The sequence below is a fragment of the Stegostoma tigrinum genome, chromosome 7, assembly GCF_030684315.1.
Source record: "Stegostoma tigrinum isolate sSteTig4 chromosome 7, sSteTig4.hap1, whole genome shotgun sequence".
In the NCBI taxonomy this organism is placed as follows: Eukaryota; Metazoa; Chordata; class Chondrichthyes; order Orectolobiformes; family Stegostomatidae; genus Stegostoma; species Stegostoma tigrinum.
Genome location: NC_081360.1, coordinates 68,501,915 through 68,527,235, shown reverse-complemented (window position 1 = coordinate 68,527,235; position 25,321 = coordinate 68,501,915). Strand labels below are relative to the sequence as shown.

The following is a 25,321-nucleotide window of genomic DNA, read 5'->3' as shown; positions in this document are numbered from 1 at the left end:
TATACGTAAGATCTCTAACCTAATAATTTCTTAAGGATGACCAGAAATTGGCAGCTGACCTGGTCAATGATTTGCACATCCCAGAAATGAATAAAAAGATGTGCATAAATTACGAATTAACATACTTTAAAAGGTAGTGGCACATTTACTAAGGAGCAAAAATCAAGTGCAGAAATAAAAGACAAAATAATTGAATATCACGGCTAATATGCTTGCCGATGAAAGGTCATCAGACTGAAATGTTATAGTTACCACTTCACAGATGCTGCATATGTGTTTGCTATCAGTCATTTTTTTCCTCCCTCAATTTGCACAGTATTTTGTTATTCAGATATCTGAACGTTTTGCAGAATTAAATAATTCCTAAACTGCTGCAACTGTGGAAATGTAAGCAAGGGGAGATAACCAAACATGGAAAGCCAGAGTTAATGGGAACTGCAGAATCCAAGATAACAAAGTGTGGGGCTGGCTGAACACAGCAGGCCAAGCAGCATCTCAGGAGCACAAAAGCTGATGAACACTCTCTGGCTTTCCATTTAATTCACAAAGGTAAAGCAAAACATGAAAACATTGGAGAATTAAATAATATGGCAACAGTACAACTTATACTGTACAATCTTGGATGAACCGAGTTGCTGGAAATGACTGACCTTGTTTGACACTTGTAGTCATTATTCTCCAGCTGTCAGGCACACCTTCACAATTTAATAAGCCCATATGTCGCACAAATCCCAAAAAATGTAAAATTGTTTTGACTCAGTTATGTCCAGGATTCTAAACATGGTCCAGATGACCAATCTGCATTTGTCTCTTTGTAACATAAAAGATGACGTTCATATGCTTTAGAGAATGCTGCTATTACGTCTTTTATCCCCCATCAACTTGTAAATATTATTTTCTGTTAACCTATATTGCATTCTACTTGCCCACAACCATTGCTTTACCAGTCATGCATCTCAGACAACAAAAGCTTTGCATTTCTCTTGCAACCGACAAGTCATGCGTCCACATTCCTACCTTTTACAATTTTCAGAATTTATTTCCAAATTATTTAATTAACAACTTTATTAGCATAGAAGTTGCATTCATAATTACTGTATGAAATCAGACATTGTTTTCAGCACAGACTCTAGGACAAATTTTCTGTCACAGACATGTGCAACTTTGGAACTATGTGCCTTAGAAGGTGGCAGAGGCAATGACAGTAAATATTTAAGAGAGAGGTCAATAAACTCTTCTTCAGAAGGAGAATCAAGCCTATTGAGAGTAGATGGGAATGTAGAGCTTGAAACAAAGATCTGCCATGATCTTACTGAATAGTTTCCTGTTTCATACATAAAACACCAGTTGAAAGTATCAGTAGGATTCTGTCTCAGCTGCACGAACTAAAAATTGAGATTGCATTGAGAAGTACGGATCTAGCTGTTCGATTTGCAAAATATAATGAAGGCTTAAAACATGTGAATATCACCTACCCAGAATCAGCCTGGGATTCTGCAATTTCAACAGCAGACAGTTTTTTATCCAGTTTCTGGCCATAATTCACAACCTGTCAGTCAACAGAAAACCTTAGTGAGATGATGTCAGCTAAATACAATAAATGTTAAAAATAGGTCAAGCCGTAACTGTGGAAACAAGCAAGCTAGTGGGTTGAAAAATTCCTTTTTCACAGAATAATCTACTATTATGCTTTTACGTGATCAAGTAATTTTTTACAAATATTACAAAGTTAAGTTAGACAATACCTGTCAAATGATATTGATAAGTATGCAAATTTCTGAAGCAATTTAGTGTCAATTTTGTCACATTGACAAATACATTTCTAGATCGGTGCAACTTTGACGGTTTCAATGCTCAACAGAAATTTTAACGATGTAAACAAATTATCCAACATTCTTCATGTCTTTCTGTCAACCAGATTACTCAAGATTATCCACTTTTAACATTTTCTTTTGCCTACAGCAGAAACATCAGTAATTAGAAAATACAGCTTTAACTTGACTGGCAGAGGAAACAAAACCTTTTCCTTTAAACATAATGGATTTCTTCGAGTATGATTCCCATACGTAACAGGGATTAAGTTAATGAGTAAAAAGGAATTGAATAATTATTGAAGAACAATTGCAGGGACAGAGGGAAAGAGCCAGGAAGTGGGACAAAAAGCATGTTTTTCTTTAAAACTACATCAAAGACCTGATGGGCTAACTGACTGTTACTATACTGTGTTCTCAAGAAGTTAGGTATAGCTTTTGTGGCTAAAGGGATCAGGGATAATGGCAGAGTGCAGGATTAAAGTACTCAGCTCAATGATCAGCCATGATCATTTTGAATAAAGGGGTCAAATGTTCTGTTACTGCTCCTACCTTCTATATTTACTGTCTTAGGTAACTAATGCAGAAATCTCACCTCCACCAGTTTCTTCTTTGCTTCCTCACATGTCACCCGAATCTCACTATATTTCACTTGAAGCTATTTTTAAAATAAAAAGTTCAATAATTTCAGTACATCAGTTTGGTATGTATACAGTGACTTATGGTGATCTAAGAGTTAACAGCCACATTCTACATACTTTTAGTCAACACATATACAAATTATTCTGGACATCAACAGTCTTTACAAAAGTACTTCACATCTAACCTAATTTTGAGCCTATACCTCTGTCCCCTAGTTTATCACAACCCACCCAACTTAATTTAGACTAGACTATCTAATCCTTCCTTTATCTTAAAGGCTTATCATGTCTACCTAAAGGCCCAAATACCCTACTTACATTCATTAAAGCCCTGTTGCACTGGTCATGAAATATCCTGACAAAGTACTTCACTGACTCTGGTAGTACAATCTCAAATTATTTTCACTCAGCAGTTGTGAACATGCAAGTACGCTTGGATTTTTACCAAAATGTACTACATTACAGGGGGCCTGTTAACTCAGTTGGTTGGACAGTTGGTTTATGATGCAGAGTGATGCTAACAGCATGGATTCAACTCACACACCAGAAGTTACCATGAAAGACTTTCCTCCTCAACCTCTTCCCTCCTTGATTACTTTATACCCGAACAAAAATCAAGTCTCCAACCGTGCTTAGCTTTTGCATGGTATGTTTGTAACAAGCATTTTGAAATCCCACTGTCAACTGGGCTATCAACATTCACTAACTTTGACTGCTGTGCAAAATGTTGCCTATTTTTCATTTAAATTCAAATCATGGGCATATCAGTAATTTTGCAAACAATAACTGGAAATAATAAACTTTCCTTTTGGTCCTTGCCTGCACAAACACTAACTGTATTGCTATCAAATAAAAATTTCTTCAATTTCTAAAATATCATTCCTGCTCAAGGTTGCTGTAATCTTCATTTCATGCTCCGCTCTTTTTCAAATCCAATTCATGCTCTCTTTCCTCTGAGGCTTCGAATAGTTTCCTATACTTATATACACAGACTTCACAATTCTCATTTCAGTCATATAATCCTTAACTCTTCTTCCCATTTTTTAATATTCTTGTTTGCTCATTGTGTAGTCTTTCTGCATTTTAATATTGATGGCCAACTAATCCACAACATCCACCCTAAATTCCAGTCTTGCCACATCTCACAACTGCCTCAATCTCCACTGACAACACTTAATTGCAAACTAATTGTCATGCTATTCTTGCTCAAATCTGATATCAATTGTTAAATGATTTGGGTCAATTTTGCTTTTTATAGACAACCCATTAAAACATAAAAAGTAGCTATATTATGTTTATGCCATTGCTGCATGTCAATTTAAATAGTTATAAAAAGCCACTAACGCTAGGAATTTTTAAAAATGCGAAAAATCCACTTTGAAAACAGAATACCAATAAGATCCTCTGGTTAAGGTATGTACACTTGTTTAATTTAAAGGAATTCAACTTACAACATGATTGAAAACAGATTCAGTAATTATCATTTCAGTTATCAAAATATTTAGCAACCTTTATTATGAAAAAAATTCAAATTGTAGGAGGATTTCATACCAAGACTGTATTCAACAAACCTACTTCTTCCAACTGCTTCGACTTCTGCAAGATTTGCTTTTTCAGAGATGCAACTTGTCTTCGATGTTGCTGAGTAGCTCCAAGTCGTTCAGGACGATCCTCTGCTGAAAACTCAGACTGCTGCAATTATAAGTATTGCCATTTTACTCCAACACTACCATCAAAATCTGCTGGCTGCCAAGTCTCAAAGGAGCAGCGTATGTGCTGAAATAGCTATTGTTAAATGAAGTGACTGTGATGAATGAATGGAACTGAAAACATCAAAATGGATAATTTTTCACTGATATGAAATTCTAACTAATTGGCTTAAAGTAATTCTGAAAGTTCCCTAAAGCACAATCTTGTACGGCTCTTTCAACAAGAAAAGCTATGTTTATTTTTGAGTACTGTGGGATCACGTTGAAAGAACCAGATGATCGAGATCAGCGAGTGGTGTAAATAGCCTCTTCAATGCACATTCATAGTAGCATGATGAGGGGTGAAAATAGAATCCCAAAAATCACAGCTCAAAAGTAGCCTCTTTTATACAGATAACAAAGTGTGAAGCTGGATGAACACAGCAGGCCAAGCAGCATCTCAGGAGCACAAAAGCTGACATTTCGGGCCGAGACCCTTCATCAGAAAGGGGGATGGGGAGAGGGTTCTGGAATAAATAGGGAGGGGGGGGGGGGGGGGGGGGGGAGGCGGACCAAAGATGGAGAGAAAAGATGATAGGTGGAAAGGAGAGTACGGGGGGGGGGGGGGGGGGTGTAGGTCAGTCTAGGGAAGACGGACAGGTCAAGGAGGCGGGATGAGGTAGTAGGTAGGAAATGGAGGTGTGGACTGAGGTGGGAGGAAGGGACGAGTGAGAGGAAGAACAGGTTAGGGAAGCAGAGGCAGGCTGGGCTGGTTTTGGGATGCAGTGGGGGGGAAGGGGGTGAGCTGGGCTGGTTTTGGGATGCAGTGGGGTAAGGGGAGATTTTGAAGCTTGTGACGTCCACATTGATACCATTGGGCTGCAGGGTTCCCAAGTTGCTGAGTTGCTGTTCCTGCAACCTTCGGGTGGCATCACTGCGGCACTGCAGGAGGCCGATCATGGACATGTCGTCTGAGGAATGGGAGGGGGAGTTAAAATGGTTTGCGACTGGGAGTTGCAGTTGTTTATTGCGAACCGAGCAGAGGTGTTCTGCAAAGCGGTCCCCAAGTCTCCGCTTGGTTTCCCCAATGTAGAGGCAGCCACACCGGGTACAATAGATACAGTACACCACATTGGCAGATGTGCAGGTGAACATCTGCTTAATATGGAAGGTCATCTCGTGGCCTGGGATGGGGGTGAGGGAGGTGTGGGGGCAAGTGTAGCACTTCCTGCGGTTGCAGGGCAAGGTGCCAGGTGTGGTGGGGTTGGAGGGGAGTGTGGAACAGACAAGGGAGTCACTGAGAGAGTAGTCTCTCCAGAAGGCAGGCTAGGGCGGGGATGGAAAAATGGCTTGGGTGGTGGGGTCGGATTGTAGATGGCGGAAGTGTCGGAGGATGATGCGTTGTATCCGGAGGTTGGTAGTAGATTCGCCAACCGGATACAACGCATCATCCTCCGACACTTCCGCCACCTACAATCCGACCCCACCACCCAAGCCATTTTTCCATCCCCGCCCTAGCCAGCCTTCCGGAGAGACCACTCTCTCCGCGGCTCCCTTGTCCGCTCGACACTCCCCTCCAACCCCACCACACCAGGCACCTTCCCCTGCAACCGCAGGAAGTGCTACACTTGCCCCCACACCTCCCTCACCCCCATCCCAGGCCACGAGATGACCTTCCATATTATTAGAGGGATTGAGTTCCAGAACCAAGAGGTTATGGTGAAGCTGTACCAAACTCTGGTGCGGCCGCACTTGGAATATTGTAGAGAGTTCTGGTCACCGCATTATAAGAAGAATGTGGAAGCTTTGGAAAGGGTGTAGAGGAGATTTACTAGGATGTTGCCTAGTATGGAGGGAAGGTCTTACGAGGAAAGGCTGAGGGACTTGAGGCTGTTTTCATTAGAGAGAAGAAGGTTGAGAGGTGACTTAATTGAAACATATAAAATAATCAGAGGGTTAGATCGGGTGGATAGGGAGAGCCTTTCTCCTAGGATGGTGACGGCGAGCACGAGGGGGCATAGCTTTAAATTGAGGGGTGAAAGATATAGGACAGATGTCAGAGGTAGTTTCTTTACTCAGAGAGTAGTAAGGGAATGGAACGCATTGCCTGCAGCGGTAGTAGATTCGCCAACTTTAGGTACATTTAAATCGTCAGTGGGCAAGCACATGGACGTACATGGAATAGTGAAGGTTAGATGGGCTTGAGATCGGTATGACAGGTCGGCACAACATCGAGGGCCGAAGGGCCTGTACTGTGCTGTAATGTTCTATTAAGCATGTGCTCACCTGCACATCTGCCAATGTAACCATTGTACCCGGTGTGGCTTCCTCTCCATTGGGGAAACCAAGCGGAGGCTTGAGGACTGCTTTGCAGAACACCCCCGCTCAGTTCGCAATAAACAACTGCACCTCCCAGTCGTGAATCTTTTTAACTCCCCCTCCCATTGCTCAGACGACATGTCCATCATGGGCCTCCTGCAGTGCCACAATGATGCCACCCGAAGGTTGCAAGAACAGCAACTCATATTCCCCTTGGGAACCCTGCAGCCCAATGATATCAATGTGGACTTCACACGCTTCAAAATCTCCCCTTACCCCACTGCATCCCAAAACCAGCCCAGCTCTTCCCCTCCCCCCACTGCATCCCAAAACCAGCCCAGCCTGTCTCCGCTTCCCTAACCTGTTCTTCCTCTCACTCATCCCTTCCTCCCACCTCAATCCGCACCTCCATTTCCTACCTACTACCTCATCCCGCCTCCTTGACCTGTCCATCTTCCCTGGACTGATCTATCCCCTCCCTACCTCCCACCTATACCCTCCTCTCCAACTATCTTCTTTTCTCTCCATCTTTGATCCGGCTCCCCCTCTCTCCCTGTTTATTCCAGAACCCTCTGATGAAGGGCCTCGGCCCGAAATGTCAGCTTTTGTGCTCCTTAGATGCTGCTTGCCCGCTGTGTCCATCCAGCTCCACACTTTGTTATCTTGGATTCTCCAGCATCTGCAGTTCCCATTATCACTCTTTTATACAGAGTTTGTACATACACCAACATTCTAACACTTTAGTACTCAGTAATGGCTACTGTACAGAAACCAGGCCTGCAGGAAATTGGAGATGGTTTAAATATTGCTTACTGTTTGCGTTATTCTACTGAGACTAGAGTGTCTATTCGGTTTGTCCTTGCATAACTCAAAAGGTGTTAGCCCTGTTATTTCCCAAGTTAGAATGTTGGTAAAAATGCACCTGTGTTAAATGAAGGTTTGGATTTCTATTAATCACATCTGTCTGTGATTTTTGTTTCCTATCGCCTATTCATTCAGTTTCACAGTCATGTTCATCAGTGGGTTCCTTTTATTGTCGCTCATTCATTCAGTTTCACACACGTCTGTTATAGTAGTGCTGTCAATTTCATTCACACCTTCATTCATTCATTCATTCATAGTTGCGTGGTTCTGGACATAGCGTTGTTAGTTTTATTAGTAGGTTAAAGTTTGCATATATACATGACATTGAATAAAAACTTGAGTAAAGGTCAATTTTGTCACCTACATATCAAATGTGTCTTGTACTAGATTAAACAATCTGCAAGGAAGTGGCAGTTTACTTTTAAAGAAGAAAGCTAATCCAATTATTATCTATGAATGATACTTGGAGCCACACTGGCTGGAAAGGAGTTTGCAGTAAGGGATTGGGGATCACTAGGTTTTAAAATGAAAAACACTACTTTTGGTATGGAAGTGTAAAAATGTTTATTCCTGTGCTATTTATGCAGCCTTGTTAAGTGGAGCTGTGTGCACAGTGTGACATGCAATGACTGCACTTTTAAATGGAATGTAAATGCACTTTTAAGTGGATTGTAACCTGATACAGTAATGCGCTTCTGAGTCAGTCTGAATGGGGTAGTTAGCATACAAATTTGCAGTTAATATTACATACAATCACAAATAACTATTATTTGACATAAATTATGACATACCAGTATGCTGGAATTCTATAAGCTGGATAATAAGCAGACATCATAATTGCCTGACTGGCAATCTCTTGCTCCCACTCTATTACTTCTTGCAAATGTTCTTGGCCACCTCCTATCTCTAACATACATTGCCCCTCAGTATCATCCAAAACAAAAAAGTTTCCACAAGTATGTAGACAATAACCAGTTCCATTATCCATCTCAACACCTCCAGTGTCTCTAAATTAGACTTTTATTACTCAACTTTAAAATAGCACCTTGTGGAGTCCAAGCTGCCTATGACTTACACTTGTGAAATGCATTGGAATCTCAAAAGGATATGACAAGGTACCTTACCTTTTCAGCATATTCTGATGCAATCTGCTTAATCTCTTCTGATTGGAGCCCTACAATGTGACCCACTGAACTGGCCGTCAGTTTTCCCTGAAAGTCACATGAAGCAAGCTTATCAAGTCATGGTCTGCAAGTGTTCAAAGGATAATTACATCTATTAAAAAATCAACATCTACAAGCGATGACAAGTGATAAAACAGCTTTGTCCCTCTGGACTACATGTATGCATGAACCATATTTTTATGAATTAAACTATGTTGCACTGTTAGAATGAGAAAAAGGCTACAAATTTTATACCAGTTCCTATGGCAAGTTTATTAGTGTCATAAAATAATATCTTGATAGGGACAAAGCAAATGTATACCAAGTAACTAATTCCTGTTCTGAGCAAGGTCACCAGGCCCGAAACGTTAACTCTTGTTTTCTCCTTTATAGATGCCGCCAGTCTTGCGGAGTTTTTCCAGCAACTTTGGTTTTGAACTAATTCCTAACATTTAACACTGATGTTTATTCCTGGAACAGTTTTCTTGGCTGTCTGTGATCATAGTCAACGAAGCACATTTCTTTAATGTGTGATAAAGAGTGACGTGGTAGAATGGATTAGTGCTGGAAGAAACTGCATGTTGCTGTAACAATATGACATTTTCTAAAGCAAACTTTTCTTAAAAAGCAGAAGGCCCTTTAATTCCTGGACTAAAGTATATTGGCACTCTGAGTAGAGGATGTAATCATTAAAACTAGCATTAAGAAATAAACAGAATCTTACATTTATAAAACCAAGAAATATCTCAAACGAATTTCAGATAAAAGGAGGAAAATGGAAGATGGAAGATAAACTGAACATAACAGGGGAGGAGGATAGAAGATTGATTGAGGAGGGAATGCGTGTTGGAGCTAATGGAGCAGAAAGATTCAGAATGGGAGCTGGGTGTTAGGTGGTAACAATGGGCTTGAGTCTAAACAAACAATCCAGAGAACACACAAATGGCAGTTTGAGATTCTGAATACAGAGTTTAGGAAAAAAATGCTTGGCATCACTAAACGTAGCCATGAATAACCCATTACTTCATTAACATAAAGAAGAACACCCAAATTCTTTGTGTCTCGCCCACTTGTGAGAAGGATTACAAACTAAATTTGAATTGCCGATAGATTGAGTGTTAAAATATGTCAGTAAGAATGGAATGGCAAACATTCTGCACTGGATTTAGCCTAAGTACTAATGATGAACTGAAGTGTGAGCAGAAGGGGAGATGTGAGGAAGCAGAATATTTTGAAGTCAGTCTCTGGTGAGCAGTGTTTCTCATTTGATTTCAGTATATGTTAATTTTGTGGAGTGGCTTGTTAAATGAATAAACAATACATTAAAGTATGACAGTCGCGACAATTGCAAAATCTTTTGGATGTGCCATAGACGGGTTGAGGCAACTAGAGGTAATGAATGTAGAAACTGGCAGATTTTAAGATTGCAAGAATATGGGATGGAAGCTTAATTTCGGCCATATGGAAAGCTGGGGTGCAAACAATACTGTTCTACGTAAAATGCTACAGACTTCAAAAAGCAGAATATGGAGAATGCTGGAAATCAAGAATAAATTTGGAAAACGTTGTGCATACTTAGCAGGTCATGGCAGCAATTATGGATAGAAGCAGAATTAATTTTTTGGGTCTGTGGCCTTTCAGGAGTACTTGGAAAAGTTAGAAAAAGAAGTTTTCAGCAAGGGATGGGTGGGCCTTTGTACCATACCTTCCGTAACCTAAGTAGATTCAGCATTTTCTGATTTTCAGTCTGAGACGTACTTTGCTTTAAGATATTTTCAGTTATTAGAAGAATTAAATGCATCTCAGTTCTCAAAAACTGAACAAACTAGAGTGAAAAACTGCTGACAGGATTGTAATTTGACAATTTCCCACACACCTCAACGGTTTCATGATCGTAAAAAGTAAGACTTGAGACAAAGTATAAAACAAAGAACTGAATTCTAGAAAATGCAATATGCTCAATGTTCAATGATACACAACTGAAAATCTACTCAAGGGATTGAAGAAACTATTATTGCAGAGTAAATACTTTTTATGATGCATCATGAAGTAATAAAGCAGAAAGACTTGGACTGAATTAAGAATCCATTCCTATTTCACTACTATAAATGGAAGTACAAAATAAAAGCAAATTAAAAAAGAACACCGAGTGCCAAGAGAATAGGAAACAGTGATTTTTGTTCAACCTTGTACTGTTACTACATTGAAGGGAATAAGAACAGCTTCCAAAAACCCACAAATGCATTAGGAAAACTTATTTGTGAATGAGTCCAGGTATAAAACATAATATTTCAAATTATCTATGTACAAAACTCAAATACATTATTGGCAGTGTATTGATATCATGAAACAAAAATTCTGAATTTATACAATAATCAAAATATTGAGATCAAATGAGGGCAGCATCGTTAGATTCCTCAATTACTTTGGAGTTATTTGAAAGAAAACAGCTAATTCTCAATTACGTTAGTACACGGTATGGTAGCGAAATTCTGACTAGCTCCCCAACTTTTCTGCACGTTAAATCCATTACCTCTTCAGTTGCCATCACTGTCATTCCAGTCATGAGTCTTTTAATGCGAAGCTGTTCAGATATGTTAAAAAGAAATTAATCTGTTAATATTCAACAGTAAGATTTGTTCCATTTTTACAAGATTCAATTTTTTGACCAATCCAAATTCCATCATTGTCAAGATAACGAAGTGTAGAGCTGGATGAACACAGCAGGCCAAGCAGCATCAGAGGAGCACAAAAGCTGAAGTTTCGGGCCTAGAACCTTTGTCGGAACTTTCTGATGAAGGGTCTAGGCCCAAAGCATCAGCTTTTCTGCTCCTCTGATGCTGCTTGGCCTGCTGTCCTCATCCAGCTCTACACTTTGTTATCTCGGATTCTTCAGCATCTGCAGTTCTTATCATCTCTCCATCACTGTCAAGTAGTTTGTCTAACATCTTTAGCAAGTTACTCAAATCCCATATCAAATGATTAACTTATAATGTAGCACAGCGAACTGCTCTTTAGATGTTAATCCTGATCTATCTCTCTTGCACCTTCTCTCTTGCGGTACTACAATCAAAACTTGATCAGTTGGCTAACAGGCGGATGGATGTTTAAAAATCTCATGTCAAACAAATTCTGGAGAATGACAATGTTGGAGACTGATTGATGTTTCCTTGGGCCTGAGCAGCCAAAAATTATCGACCTGACTGAAGTCGTATCCACCTGTTTAGAATAAAACCCCCAGACGTTAGAAGTTCAGATATACAAAGGGATCTGGATATCCTCATGCACAAATACAAAAGATTTGTATGCAGGCACAGCAAGGATTTAGGAAAGAATCCTAGAATCCCTACAGTGTGGAAAACAGGTCCTTCAGCCCAACAAGTTCACACCGATCCAGAGAGCATCCCATCGAGACCAATCCCCTTATAACCCACCTAATCTACAAATCCCTGAAAACTACAGGCAATTTAGCATGGCCAACCCACGAAGCCTGCACATCTTTGGACTGTGGAAGGAAACCGGAGCACCCGGGGGAAATTCACACAGGCATGAGGAGAATGTGCAAACTCCACACAAGACAGTTGCCCAAGGGTGTAATTGAACCCAGGTCCCTGGTGCTACGGAGAACGTGGACAGTGAAGACGGGGAAAGAACGTTTCCTTTTTGGAAGAATCTAAAACAGGTGGTCACTGTTCAGAGGCATAGTTATCCTTTTCAAAAAAAATGAGGGAGATAGATTCTTGTTAAGCAAGAGGATGAAAGTTTATTGGGGTAGGCAGGAATATTTATTTTAGGTCAGAGTCAGATCACCCATAATCATATTAATTGGTGCAGCAGTCTGAAAAGGACTGAATGAACTACTCTTGATCCTTGAGCATATGCAACTTATTCACTACGAATAATCCGCTTAACTGTTGTCATTAAATTAAGCTTAATGAGCTAAAAGGGATTAACATAAAGTTAATGCAATTCTAATTTTACAAGAGTACAGATAAATGGCCCTCAAAGTCCAGGCAACTCAGTCTAACATGTATTTCCTGTTTTACTCTTTGAATACAATGGTTCCCGAAGTTTCAAAGTAGTACTTTTAGCAAAACTATAAATCTCAAGGGAAATACATGCCAATTAAACATGAATATAAACTTTATTTTCAATCTCTGCTTTTGACTGATAGCTTAAAGTTGAAGGATTATGGAAAGGCATGATCGAAATCTTAAAAGAAAAAGGCAAAGTCTTAAGGTATTTCTCCTTATGAGGCTTTATGCACAATAAAGTACCTCTTCATCAGCCTGCAGATGATCTTCCTCAGATACATCAGTTGCCAGTTCAGTGCCCAACACTCCTTTGTTGCCTTCACTCTAAAACACAAAATTTTTTTTAAGTGTAAATGAGAAATCTGTCACTTCAAAAGTGACACTCAGAAAAACATGAGAATCTGGCCAAATAGTTGCCAACCTATTAAGATGACACTTTAAAAGTTAAAATAATTGTCACAAGGTTTTGGAGTAGATCCGTAGCTCGGGTCGTGGGTGTTGAGGTTGGTTGGCTCGCCCGCCAAACTGGTTTGATGTTTTGCAGACATTTTGTTACTATACTTGGTAACATCCTCGGTACAGCCTCCGATGAAGTGTCGGTGTGTTCCCGCCTGGTTTTTAAACTCTGGGGTCCGTTGAGATGGATGGCCTCACTTCGGTTTTCCTTCATAGTGGAACGTATAGGGGAATGAGTTCAATGTGTTTATTAATAGCATGTTTCGTGGAGTGCCATGCTTCCAGGAATTCTCATGCTTACTACTGCCTAACCTGTCCCAGGATCTTGGTGTTGTCCCAGTCGACGTGGTGGTTCTCTTTGTCCACGTGAATTGACATGATTAAGTATTGGTCGTGTCTTTTTGTAATCAGTTGGTGTTCATGTACTCTTGTTGTTAGTTTCCTTCCTGTTTGTCCGATGAAGTGTTCATTGCAGTCTGTGCAGGGGATTTCGTAGATGACACCGGTCCTGTCCAGGGAGGGGGGTGGGTCTTTAGTTTGGATGAGCAGTTGTCGTAGGGTTGACGTGAGCTTGTGTGCTACTGTGATGCTCAGTGGCTGTAGGAATCATGTGATGAGGTCCGATGTGTTCCTGATGCAGGACAGTGTGGTGAGTGTCACGGTGTATAGAATCTTTCTGATGCTGTTCGTGTAGGCATCTTCTGACCCAGTTCTTTGGATATCCATTATCCTTGAACACTTGAAAGAGACATTATTCTTCCTCTTGGCATAGTTCTGCATTGCTGCCCTTTTAAATAGTGTTCGCACGCAGTTATGTTTGTCTGCGCTGGGATGGCTACTACTGAAGTTCATTACCTGGTCTGTGTGTGGCTTTTCGGTGTACTTTCGTTTGCAGTTCCCCATTTGTCTTGTGCTCTACCATGACGTCCAGGAATGGGGACTGTTTGTTCTTCTTCTTCTCTCTGGTGAATCTTATTCCAGTGAGGGTGTTGTTTAAAAGTCTCTGTCTCTCTTCTAATTTGGTCCGTTTAATGATAACAAAGGTGTCGGCTATGTAGCGTATCACACTAATCAGGAGTGAACTCAACACCCGGGAAAGACATGCCCTGGAAGGATTAAAGGAGGACAAGGACATCACAATACTACCTGCAGACAAATGGCGCATGACAGCAATGAATAAAAGGGACTACATGTCCAAGGCACAAGCACTGGTCGCTGACAAGAACACATACTGGCCAGTACAAACTGAACCGACACCACAACCAGGCAACAAAATCCTCTACAAGTTACAAAGACTTCAACAAACGGGACAGAACAACGAAACAGACTTCTTAAGAATGAAACCCGAAGGAACCAACACACCCCAACTCTATGGCCTCCCTAAAGTGCACAAGCCAGAAGTGCCCCTCAGACCCATAGTCTCCCCACCAGGCACTCCATTGCACAGATTGGCCAAAGAACTATGAAGATGACTCAGGCACCTAGTCAACAAGTCACCCCACTGCATCCACTCAGGCCAAGAATTCCTCATCTCCAAAGACGAAGACAGAGGACGACAAGACCATGATATCATTTGACGTCACTGCCCTATTCAAATAAATAGACATACCACTAGCAAGGGGAACAATGACAACACTACTTGAACAAGAACACGACCCCAGTGAAACCTTCTCCAAGGACAACATGCTCAAACTATTGGACCTATGCCCAACCACCCACTTCACCTTCAACGGCCAAACATACGAGCAAATCAACAGGGCATCCATGGGATCACCTACATCAGAACCCATAGCTGAAGCAGTGATGCAAAGACTGGAAAGGACTGCCCTTCTGCAAATTCAACCTAAACTATGGATACGCTACGTAGACGACATCTTTATCATCATTAAACAGACCAAATTAGAACAGAAACACAAACTTATAAACAACACCCTCACCGGAATAAGATTCACCAGAGAGGAGGATAAGAACAAACAACTCCCATTCCTGGACGTTATGGTAGACCGCAATTCAAATGGGGAACTGAAAACGAAAGTACACCGAAAAGCCACACACACAGACCAGGTACTGAACTTCAATAGTAACCATCCCAGCATACACAAACAAAGCTGCACGCAAACACCATTTAAAAGGGCAACAACACATTCAGCGACATAGAACTACACCAAGAGGAAGATTAACGCCTCTTCCAATTGTTCAAGGATAATGGATATCCAAAGAACTGAGTCAGTAGATGCCTACACGACTAGCAGAAAGATTCTACACCCCCAGCACACTCAAACTATCCTACATAAGGAACACATCAGAGCTCACCACAAGACTCCTATGACCATTGGGCAGAGGAGCGCACAAGCACACGTCGATCCTACGACAACTGCTCACCCAACCTAAAGACCCACTCCTCGCCATGGACAGGACCAATGTCATCTACAAAATCCCTTGCAGAGACTGTGATAAACACCACACTGGACCAACAGGAAGGAAACTAACAACAAGAGTACATGAACACCAACTGCCTACAAAGAGATAAAACAATACTTACTCATCTCAATCCACAGGGAGGAGAACCACAACTTCGACTGGGGCAACACCAAGATCCTGGGACAGGCTAGGCAGAGACATGCATGAGAATGCCTGGATGCATGGCACTCCACGAAGCATGCTATTAGTAAACACATTGAACTCAACCCCATATAAACGCCACTAAGGAGGAAAACCAGAGTGAGGCACTCCATCTCAACTGATCCTCTAGTTTAAAAACCAGGCGGGAAAGCACACTGATGCTTCATCGAAGGTTGCACCGAGGATGTTACCAAGCATATTAACGAAATGTCTGTGAAACAACAAACCAGCATGGCGAGCCAACCAACCTCAATAATTGTCACTCCCCTGATGTCCACATCAAAATTTAGTGGCATTGGAAAGAAAGAAAAGATAAAAACCTGAAATGTTTCTTACAGGGGAATCTAGGATTTATTGAAAAAAGCCATTTTAACCGAATACATCTCAAATTAATTGCTTTTTTATGCTGAGTAAAGCAAAAGAAAGGAAGCATTGTCAAACTAAGAATATTTAATAAAATTGTTGAGTTTTATATCATGCATATTTAATTCTTACCTTTTCAGGTTTTGACTGTCTGCTGAAGCCATACTTACTGTAGAAAGATGGAGAAAAATATATTAAATACAGATATCCTTCAGATACTCAAAAATATGATTAATTTATTTGTATCACACACTATCTACAGGGTTCTAGCGGACTCTTGGAATTCAGCAGTACTGTCCCTACCTTTGGAAGGGGAAACTTGCTGCAGAGGCATATTATAACATTCCAAAGAATGGCTGACTTAGTTAATATAGATCATATTCAGCATTCAAGTGCTGTAACAAGCATCACTCAGTTATTCTCGCACTTTAAAATAAAACGCTTTCAAGCAGGTCTAATTTTAAGCAGTTAAAGAACAGAATGGACTTTTTTCATACTGTACATTTAACTAACCACATGTCATATCATTGTTTTCAGAATCAATAACAATTTTGATTATTTACTAATGGAATGTGTGCACAGTTAGAGAACAAAGTCAACCTCCGATGCCAGTGAAGAGTTAAAACTGTACCATATAAATCACTACAGTCAAGGTTTCTGTTCCCATGCTGTAAAACGCTATGATTCTGTCTCTAGTAACTTCAGTGGTTCAGTCATTTCTAAACTTTTGACATATTTAATGCATTTGAAATACCAAACTGCATTTTCCCAATAAAGCAGGCCTCTCTAGGAACATGTGCAAGGTCTCGATGCATTATGCCAGCAGGTACAGTGCAGCACATAACTGTCAAATGTAACTTAGATCAGTTCTTGGACATACGAAATACCAGTCAAAAATTAGCACATTACACAAAGACAAATTAAGATTAGAAATTTATAACTGGGTGTTTGAGTTTGAAATTTATTTAAAATTTCTTATTCAAAATATGGCAGGTTTCATTTCTGCTAAGTGAATATATTCCTTACACTCCCAGATTACATATTAAAATCTACAGCAGCACTGTTGTAAAGAATACTGACTTTATTTGTAAATTGTGGAATCTCTTTCCAAATTGAACAGAAGTCACTAATAGTTTAAATGAGAAACGGTTTTCATCCTGCCACAAATCACGATAAAAAGTCAAAAATGATTTTGCCATGAGTGATATGGCCATTGTCCTCCAAACATTACACAACCGTAAGGAGTAGGAGTAGAAGGCCATCCAAACCATATCTGCTTTACCATTCACTGAGATCATACCTGATCGGATAATCATCAATTCATCTTTTCCGGCCTTTTACCAACAACTCTTGATTCACTTAGCTGACAAACTGGAATCTCAGCTTGAATGTACTTAAAAATCCAATATCTATGGCTCTTAGTGGTAAAGAGTGCAACAGATTCACTACCCTGACAAAGAAATTCTTCTTCTGCCTTTAAGAAAATATGTACCCAGGAACATCCTAGTACTCCTTGTGGGATTGTTTCCAATACCAGTAACACTTTCCTTTGATTAGACGAGCAAAACTGCTCACAATATTCTCTGCGGTCTAACCAGTGTCTTGTATTGTTTTAGAAAGACTTTTACACTCCACTCCTTTTGAAATAAAGGACATTTTCATTTACCTTCCTTTTTACCTACTGAAATTATGTACTAGATACTGATTTATGCACAAGGAGCCCCAATTGTGTGATGCTGCTTTCTGCAGTCTCTCTCTCTCTCTCTCTCTCTCTCTCTCCCCCTCCATTTAAACATTCATCTCCTCAATTCTACCTGCAATGGAGCATCACCTCATTTTTCCACATTACATTCCAACCCCCAAAGTTTTTGGCCACTCACTTAATCCACTTATTTCACTCAGCAGCTGGTCCCTATGGTGCTCCATAATTTACAAGTTGCCATCCTGAAAGGGCCCACTCCACCACAGATCTTCACTGTATCTTCTTTTAGTTAGCCAATCTTCTACCCATGTTTGTATACTACCCCAAACACCATGGGCTCTTATAAAAGTAGTCTTATGTCCCTCTTCTGTACAATTTAATTGGGCTTCTTTGATTGGTTCCAATACCTTGTAGCAACCAAGGAATCTCCTAAAATGGATTTTCTAGAGGCTGCTACCCTTTGGATCCAAAATCTATTCTTAATCCTTCCTACTTCTCATATGGTAGTTGTCACTCATATGGTTTCAGAATCCACAACAGCTAACTCACTACCACCCATCTCAGGCCCTGCAAAGTTTGTCAAGTCTACTTTAGAAATTTTCACGGATGAGACATAATTTCATCCAAATAATTCAGCTACTGTCTGAGATGAACTAGATTGTTACAACATCAGCTTGGTTCTGAATCCATCAAAATGCCAATCAAGCCAAATACCTGGTTAATTTTAAAATCTCTTTACATCAACTTCTGGTGGCAATCTCCGTAACAGCCTTTGCATATACTTGTTTTCATTGCCTTCAGATATGATATTCAAATCTGCTCCCAGTGACACTCATCATCCACTTTCCTAAAGTATGAGCTCATCCAAAACTCTCCTGATAGTATCCTAATCCAACCATGCGCTGCTAAGTCATCAATCTAATGCCTACTGACTCATTTTAGTCCCTCATACATGAATGCCTAAAGTTTATAAATTCCCATGCTCAACCATTCATGGTTCTAGCTTCCCTCAATCCTCTAAAATCACTCATCCCTAAAGCCCTGCAGTAACCGTCTTATTTGAATTGCAAGCTTTAATACCTTACACCACTATCGGCAGCCACATCATTTGCATTGAGCACTGAAATCAAAACTTCCTCTCTATCTTTTAAGACACTTCTTAAAATCCAATTTGACCAAATTTTAGCTACTGGTCCTCAGTGCCTTCAATTCACGTCCATTTTCAGATGATAATCCCGTTGAGCACCTCAGGACATTTTTCAATTTAAAAAGGTGCAACATAAAAAAGTTAATTGTTACAGGCTCAGCTTTAATTAAGAAACTATTAGTAAATTCTAGCATCAATAACGAAGTGTAAAGTTTTAAAAGTGTACTAATTTGTGGTAGAGATAACTTAGAAAAGAAAGTTAAAACTAAAATACTCACATGAGGGAATCAGGAAAGCTAAAGAAAATGAAGAATTAAGAAAACAACAAAAGGAGTAAGTAAAGAATAAGAATTTTAACATAAAGCAGGAAGAAAAATTGTAAGGAATTGAAAGATTTAATAGTTAAAAATCAGTAGCTCTGAAATACAAATAAAAATATTACCAAGGAAAGAAAATACCTAAGTGAGAAGATAACAAGCTACAGTTTAAAATAAATGATATCAATCTAATATTGAGAACTGTGCTTTAGCTTTGACAATTTATACAGGTCGAACACTTTCAAACTGTGACATTACAATTTAGTGGCAAGCTTAGGTGAGGTTAGGGGATTACATTTCTTTCCACAGTTACCCAAGAAGTCATTTTTGACAAGTGAGAGCGCCGTCATATCTTGCACTAAGAAAAAAAATCACTGTGTTAAGTTGGTCAGCTCCCTGGCATTACCACTAACCAAGAGAGAGGTAAGTGTAGTAGTAACCACATCAAGTTTATTTAAATAGTACATGAAAAGTAAATTCATGAGTTTGAAAAATAAAGTTGTCAAGTTGAGACCAATGTCTTTCAAACAACGTATTTCCAACCAGCTTATATAATTTGTTCAGACACTGCGAACTCAGCTGCACTTGCCCAGTGAGTTTAGTTTTTAAACTCTTCATAAAATAATGCACAAAATACAATTTAGAAAATATTTTCAGTTCACATGCACTTCAATTTCATAAGAGTTGCAAGTATTTAGATGGCTAAATTCAGACATCTCAGCTTTAACCAAGTTTTAAATTAAAGTCAAATATTGTACGGATACTTTATGGCAAGCATGTTTTGCATTTTATTGTAAATTCATTAAGAATTTTTTCAAAGTGAACTATATAACAAATAAACAAATTTACTCAAAGTTAGCACAGACTAGAAACAGCAGATATGGGAAAGGTATGTATACAAGCACCCTGTACATAGAAAATCTCTTATTATTTATGCTGCCACATTGGTCTGAAGCACACTTCAAAGACTGTTATTTTGTATTAGCCAAACTTAATCAGAGTCGCTTTGCACACCTCAGATTTATTATTCAAACATCCTTGACATTTGACTACATTGCCACCTTTAGCTTTATTGACTTGTGGATGGCAGTAAACTAAACAGCCACCTCTATGCTCGCTGTCCAGTTAAGGATAATGGGCCAACTGCAAGTGGAAAGTTCATGGGAAAACCTGCAAGACTGGTAACCCTGTTACTAGGAGGCCAATAGTAAAACAGTGAACACAAAAGATCTCAAACTGAAGAGCTTGTGCATTTATTAAAAGTGAAGATCCAGAGCGGTTAGGACCAGGATGGAGGAGCTCCTTCATAGGAACACTTTCAGCCACAGTTTCAATGCTGGGTCTCTGTGACAGATGCACACACTGCAATCACTAAGGTGCAACCCCCTGGTGCAAAGCTGCCTCCAATGCCCTGCCAAGTTAGCTGACAGCAAGACAGTTTGTGTGCCTGCTCTAAGATTGCATTGCTGTGTACAAATATGGTCAAACTGCCTTCTAATGTGGCTTGATTAGCTATTTGAAAGACCTTGCCTTAGGGGAAAAGAATCCAAGACAACAATACAGTTGAAAGTGGACCCAAAGGGCTTCGGAACGTTTGATTCATGGACTTCATCTTTGAAGGGTCCTGAAAATTAAAGTTTTTCAAATTTATCCCAGTTATATTTATCATAGGATGTGGCTGGTTCTCGACAATTTTGGCATTTAATATCTATTTCTAAATTGTTTGAGAAATCTGGTTAGCCACCTTCTTGACAACTCTGTCATTTGCTGGGGCATTTCAGAAGGTAGTTAAGAATCAATCACATCACTAAATGGATGGCACAGTGCATGTAGGCAGAACTGGGTAAAGACAGGATATTTCTTTCCGTAAAAAGAAAACCAAGTGGGTTTTCCGAGAATTCGACTGTAACATGGCCTCTTACATTTAGATAACTGAATTTCCTAGCTGTGATACAACGTGAAAGCTATTTTAGAAATCAGACCAGGATTGTATTATTAATGCAGTAACCACCTGCTGTTGATGCTCAACTATCCACTATAGTCTCCACTGCAGCTCTTGGTTTTGCATTCAATGAAGCGAACTGGCTAGCTATCCTAAATTGCTCTTTGTGAAAGAATTTATTTGGGCCTGTGTATCCATGAAATCACATTAATGTTCCACTACAGATCTAAATAGTAGTAAACAGTGGGGAAATAAAACTAGGAAGTGAAATGCAGTATAAGAAAATCCACAACTGACAAAGAATCACAAAATATATGTTACTGATCCCCAATCAGCACCTAGAGGTTCCAATTGTCTCAAATAGCAAACCACGTGAAGAAAAAATAAGAACTGTGGTAAAATTATCATAAGCACTCAAGTTCACAAGTGGAACCATTAGACATTTGCATAAGTATATGGAAATGATTTTAGTTTAATTTTATTCATACGAAATTCCTGGAAGCAATAACATATTGCCACCAAATGGCCACCTTTAACCCTTGGTTCCAGCTCAGATATGTTTACCATCAAGTTGCTCAATTCATGTCAATGAAATGCACACTTAAGATTGTAGAAAACTGTGATGGATGTAACAGCAAATAATTGCAATAACTGGAAATTGTAATAAATATAATTATTTGCCCATTTGTAAAATGTTATTACAATGTATTCAGCTTGATTGCACCATTCACAATTTTAAAAAAAGGCTGAAGGAAATTTTCACATTGGTAATCATCACTTGCCCTCAATTTGGATAACCTATAGGCTGAAGCTGTTCTGCACTCAGAACAGCAAATAACTGTCTGACTGCATGAAGATCAACACTCTTAAAACAGATATTCTGCCATTAAACTTGAGAAGTTTTATTCTGCAAATCTCACCGGCCAAATTCCAAGAGGGTAGAATGGACTCTAGATTCTTCATCCACCAATTCTTCTGCTGCAACTAACCGTTTGTACTTGCGTTGTGGTTTATAAACGTCCTTCGAAATAAAATAATTCAATGTTTTCGTGAACATTCAAACAAACAGCCAACCTTCCAGTGCAATAAAACTTCAAAAGTAACTTTACAGAAGCTTTATCCAACAAATTTCAAAACAGTGGATGATCAAAAGTTTGGTCAAAGGAAGTTGACCCTCAAGAAATCAAATTTTAAAACGATGGTCAAAGGAACATGATGCAGGTTAGAATAAAGGCAATGGAGTGAGTTTAAATTTATGTTGGGTGGAGGATGAGAGGTATTGGAACACTCAAACTCCAAAGCAACCGAAACGATTCGGATAAGCCGAGACAAGGATGACGTCAGGAGATGTGTCTGTGGAAGGTGGTGATCTTAAGCACAGATATATGGTCAAAGACTTATTTCGGAGCTAGATGCAACACCAAGGATGAAGACAATCTGGTTCAGCCTCAAAACATTTGTCAGAGAGAGAAATGGAATGGAGTGTCTAGAATACGAGAGTTTGTAGCAGGCCCTAAAGATTATGGCTTTGGCTCTCTCGATAGTTGGAAGAAATGTCTGCTTAAGCAGCGACAAATGTTGTACAAATACTGTCAAGAGACTGAGAAAAGGTAGAATGAGTTAAAATATACGCAAAGCCAAAATGGAAAGATTAATTGCATTAGTTCCCAATGTTAATTACTCAATTTCAAGTGATTGAGACAGTCAGTGATTTACTCAACTAAAACCTTTCAGAAGACTTGATCCCAGAGCTCTAAAGGAGATAGCTGAGGAGACTGTGGAGGCATTGGAGTTGGTTTTGCAGGAATTACTGGAGTCACAGTGTCCCAGAGAACTAGAAAATGGATAATGAAACTCTCATGTTTAAGCAGGGAAGGATGCAGAAGGCAAGAAATTATGGGCTAGTTAGCATGTTGGTAAGATTTGAGAATCCATTATGAAGGATTAGACTGCAGAGTACTTTGAAGTGCAAGATAAAAAGTGGGCTAAATTAGCTTGGCTTCATCAAGGTCGTCATGTATGACAAGCTTGTTAGAATTCTTTGAGTGGTAACAAGCAAATTAGGCAAAGGATAATCAGAGGGCATAACCTATTGTTTGGAACATATCCAAAGGCCTTTGACGAGGTGCTCCACTGGAGATTGCGAAATCAATAACAACCCACGGTATTAGGAGCAAGGTAATGGTGAGGTTTGGCTGCCTGGAAGGCAGCATAAAAAAGTGTCTTTTTCAGAATGGCAGCCAGTGACTGGCGAAGTTCCACAGTGGTCAGTATAGGGAAAACAGCTAGTTAATGGGGAGCACGAGTATGATTAGATTCCCTACAGTGTGGAAACAGGCCCCTTGGCCCAACAAGTCCACACTGTCCCTTGAAGCATCCCAACTAGACCCATCCCCCTATAACCCACACACCCCTGAATACTATGGACAATTTAGCATGGCCAATCCACCTAACCTGCACACCTTTGGACTGTGGGAGGAAAACGGAGCACCCGGAGGAAACCCACGCAGACACAGGGAGAACGTGCAAACTCCAGACAGACAGTCGCCTGAGGCGGGAATCGAACCCAGGTCCCTGGCGCTGTGAGACTGCAGTGCTAACCACTGAGCCACCGTGCTGCCCTATCTGGTTGAAGGAACTGGCAGCATTGTTGCTAAGTGTGCAGATGTCATGAAGTGCACAGACTACGTCCAAAATGGGGAAAAAACCTTTGGAAACCTGAAGCACAAAAGAATTTGGGAATCCTAGTTTAAGATTCTCTCAAGGTTAACATGCAGTTCAGTTGGCAATTAGGAATGCAACTGCAATGTAAGCATTCATTTCGTGAGAGCTAGAATACAAGAGCAGAGATGTATTGCTGAAAGTGTACAAGGCTCTAGTGGGACCATATTTGGAATACTGTACACAGTTTTGGACCGAGATATGCTGGCCTTGGAGGAGTTTAACAAAAATAATCCCTAGGACGAAGGGTTTGTCGTATGAAAATTGGTGGAAGACCCTCAATCTGTACTTGAAGTTTAGAAGGATGAGGAGAGGGATTTACCGGAAACTCAGTACTGAGGGGCCTGGATAGAGTCGACATGGAGAAGACATTTCCACTGATAGGTGAGACTATGATCTGTGGACACAACCTCAAAGTGAAGGAATGACTCTTTAGAGCTGAGATAAGGAATGACTTCAGAGGGTGATGAATCTGTGAAACTCATTGCCACAGATGGCTGCAGGCCAAGTCAGTAAGTGTATTGAAGACCGAGATAGATAGCTTCAACATCAGTTTGGGATCAAAAGTTGCAGGGAGAAGGCAGGAAAATGTGGTTGAGTAACATATCAGCCATGGTCAAAAACAACGCCGACCTGATGGGCTGAATTGCCTAATTCTGCTTCTATATCTTGTGGTTGGATCCAAGAACATTATATTAACAATTAGAAATACAAGAGAAAACAAAATCTAAAAATCTATTCCCAAAACATCAAACATGAAAAAAATATTTGTAATGGATACAGCAGTATATTTTATAAAGTGGAAAATTAATGCATACATATTTTAGCACTATATTTTAACTTTTAAACCAATGTTCTTTGACAATTTAATCTATAAGCAATGCTTGGGTGAAGCTGTAAAAGATACTGTCCTTCACCGCACTGAAGGCTCTTGCGGCAGTTTCCACGTTGATGAAACTAGATAAGAACAAACTGAAAGTGCAACATACAAAAATAGCATGCTCCATCAGGCTGAATAAAATTGAGAGTGTTTTTGGCTTTACTAGCATTGTGAAAATTTGCTTTAGGAAGCAGAGGGAAAAAGTTCACAAGTTTCCTTTGGAGATTAAATTTAATAAAGTCTTCAATTATTCATTCGGAGGAAACGTTCTTTTACACTGCAAACCATACAACGGCTCATCTAGTATACAGCTTATACAGTCAGCACATGGAAGTAGGCCTTTTGGCCCAAACTGGTCCATGCTGCCCACTCAGCCAGTTCCAACTGCCGGTTTTGTGTCTGTATCCCTCTAAGCCCTTCCCAAAAAAATGTTCCTATCCAAATGTTTTTAAATGTTGCTACTGTACCTCCCTCAACCATTTTCTTCTGGCAGCCCATTCCATATACACACCACTCTCTGCAGGAAGTAGTTGCCCCTCAGGTGCTTCTTAAGTCTTTCCCCTCTCGCCTTAAACCTGCACCCTCCAGTTTTCAATTCCCCATTTCTGTGAAAAAAAAACTAGAAAAACGCACCCTATCTATGCCCATTAT

The 25,321-nt window shown here is 39.9% G+C and overlaps 1 protein-coding gene across 3 annotated transcripts in view; it reads right to left on the bottom strand.

Moving 5' to 3' along the window:
- The window catches only part of ccdc93 (coiled-coil domain containing 93), a 72,931-nt gene that overhangs the window by 35,996 nt on the left and 11,614 nt on the right, over positions 1-25,321 (bottom strand). For 2 of the 3 annotated variants that reach the window (XM_048534733.2, XM_048534735.2), the window contains 9 exons: positions 21,990-22,090; positions 19,089-19,106; positions 16,094-16,130; positions 12,764-12,844; positions 11,020-11,070; positions 8,448-8,534; positions 4,028-4,144; positions 2,407-2,469; positions 1,476-1,549 (listed from right to left, as the gene is read on the bottom strand). In XM_048534733.2, the coding sequence (XP_048390690.1) occupies positions 1,476-1,549; positions 2,407-2,469; positions 4,028-4,144; positions 8,448-8,534; positions 11,020-11,070; positions 12,764-12,844; positions 16,094-16,130; positions 19,089-19,106; positions 21,990-22,090 (629 nt within the window). The remainder of the gene's footprint in view (positions 1-1,475; positions 1,550-2,406; positions 2,470-4,027; positions 4,145-8,447; positions 8,535-11,019; positions 11,071-12,763; positions 12,845-16,093; positions 16,131-19,088; positions 19,107-21,989; positions 22,091-25,321) is intronic. The other variant, XM_048534734.2, reaches the window with a different exon arrangement.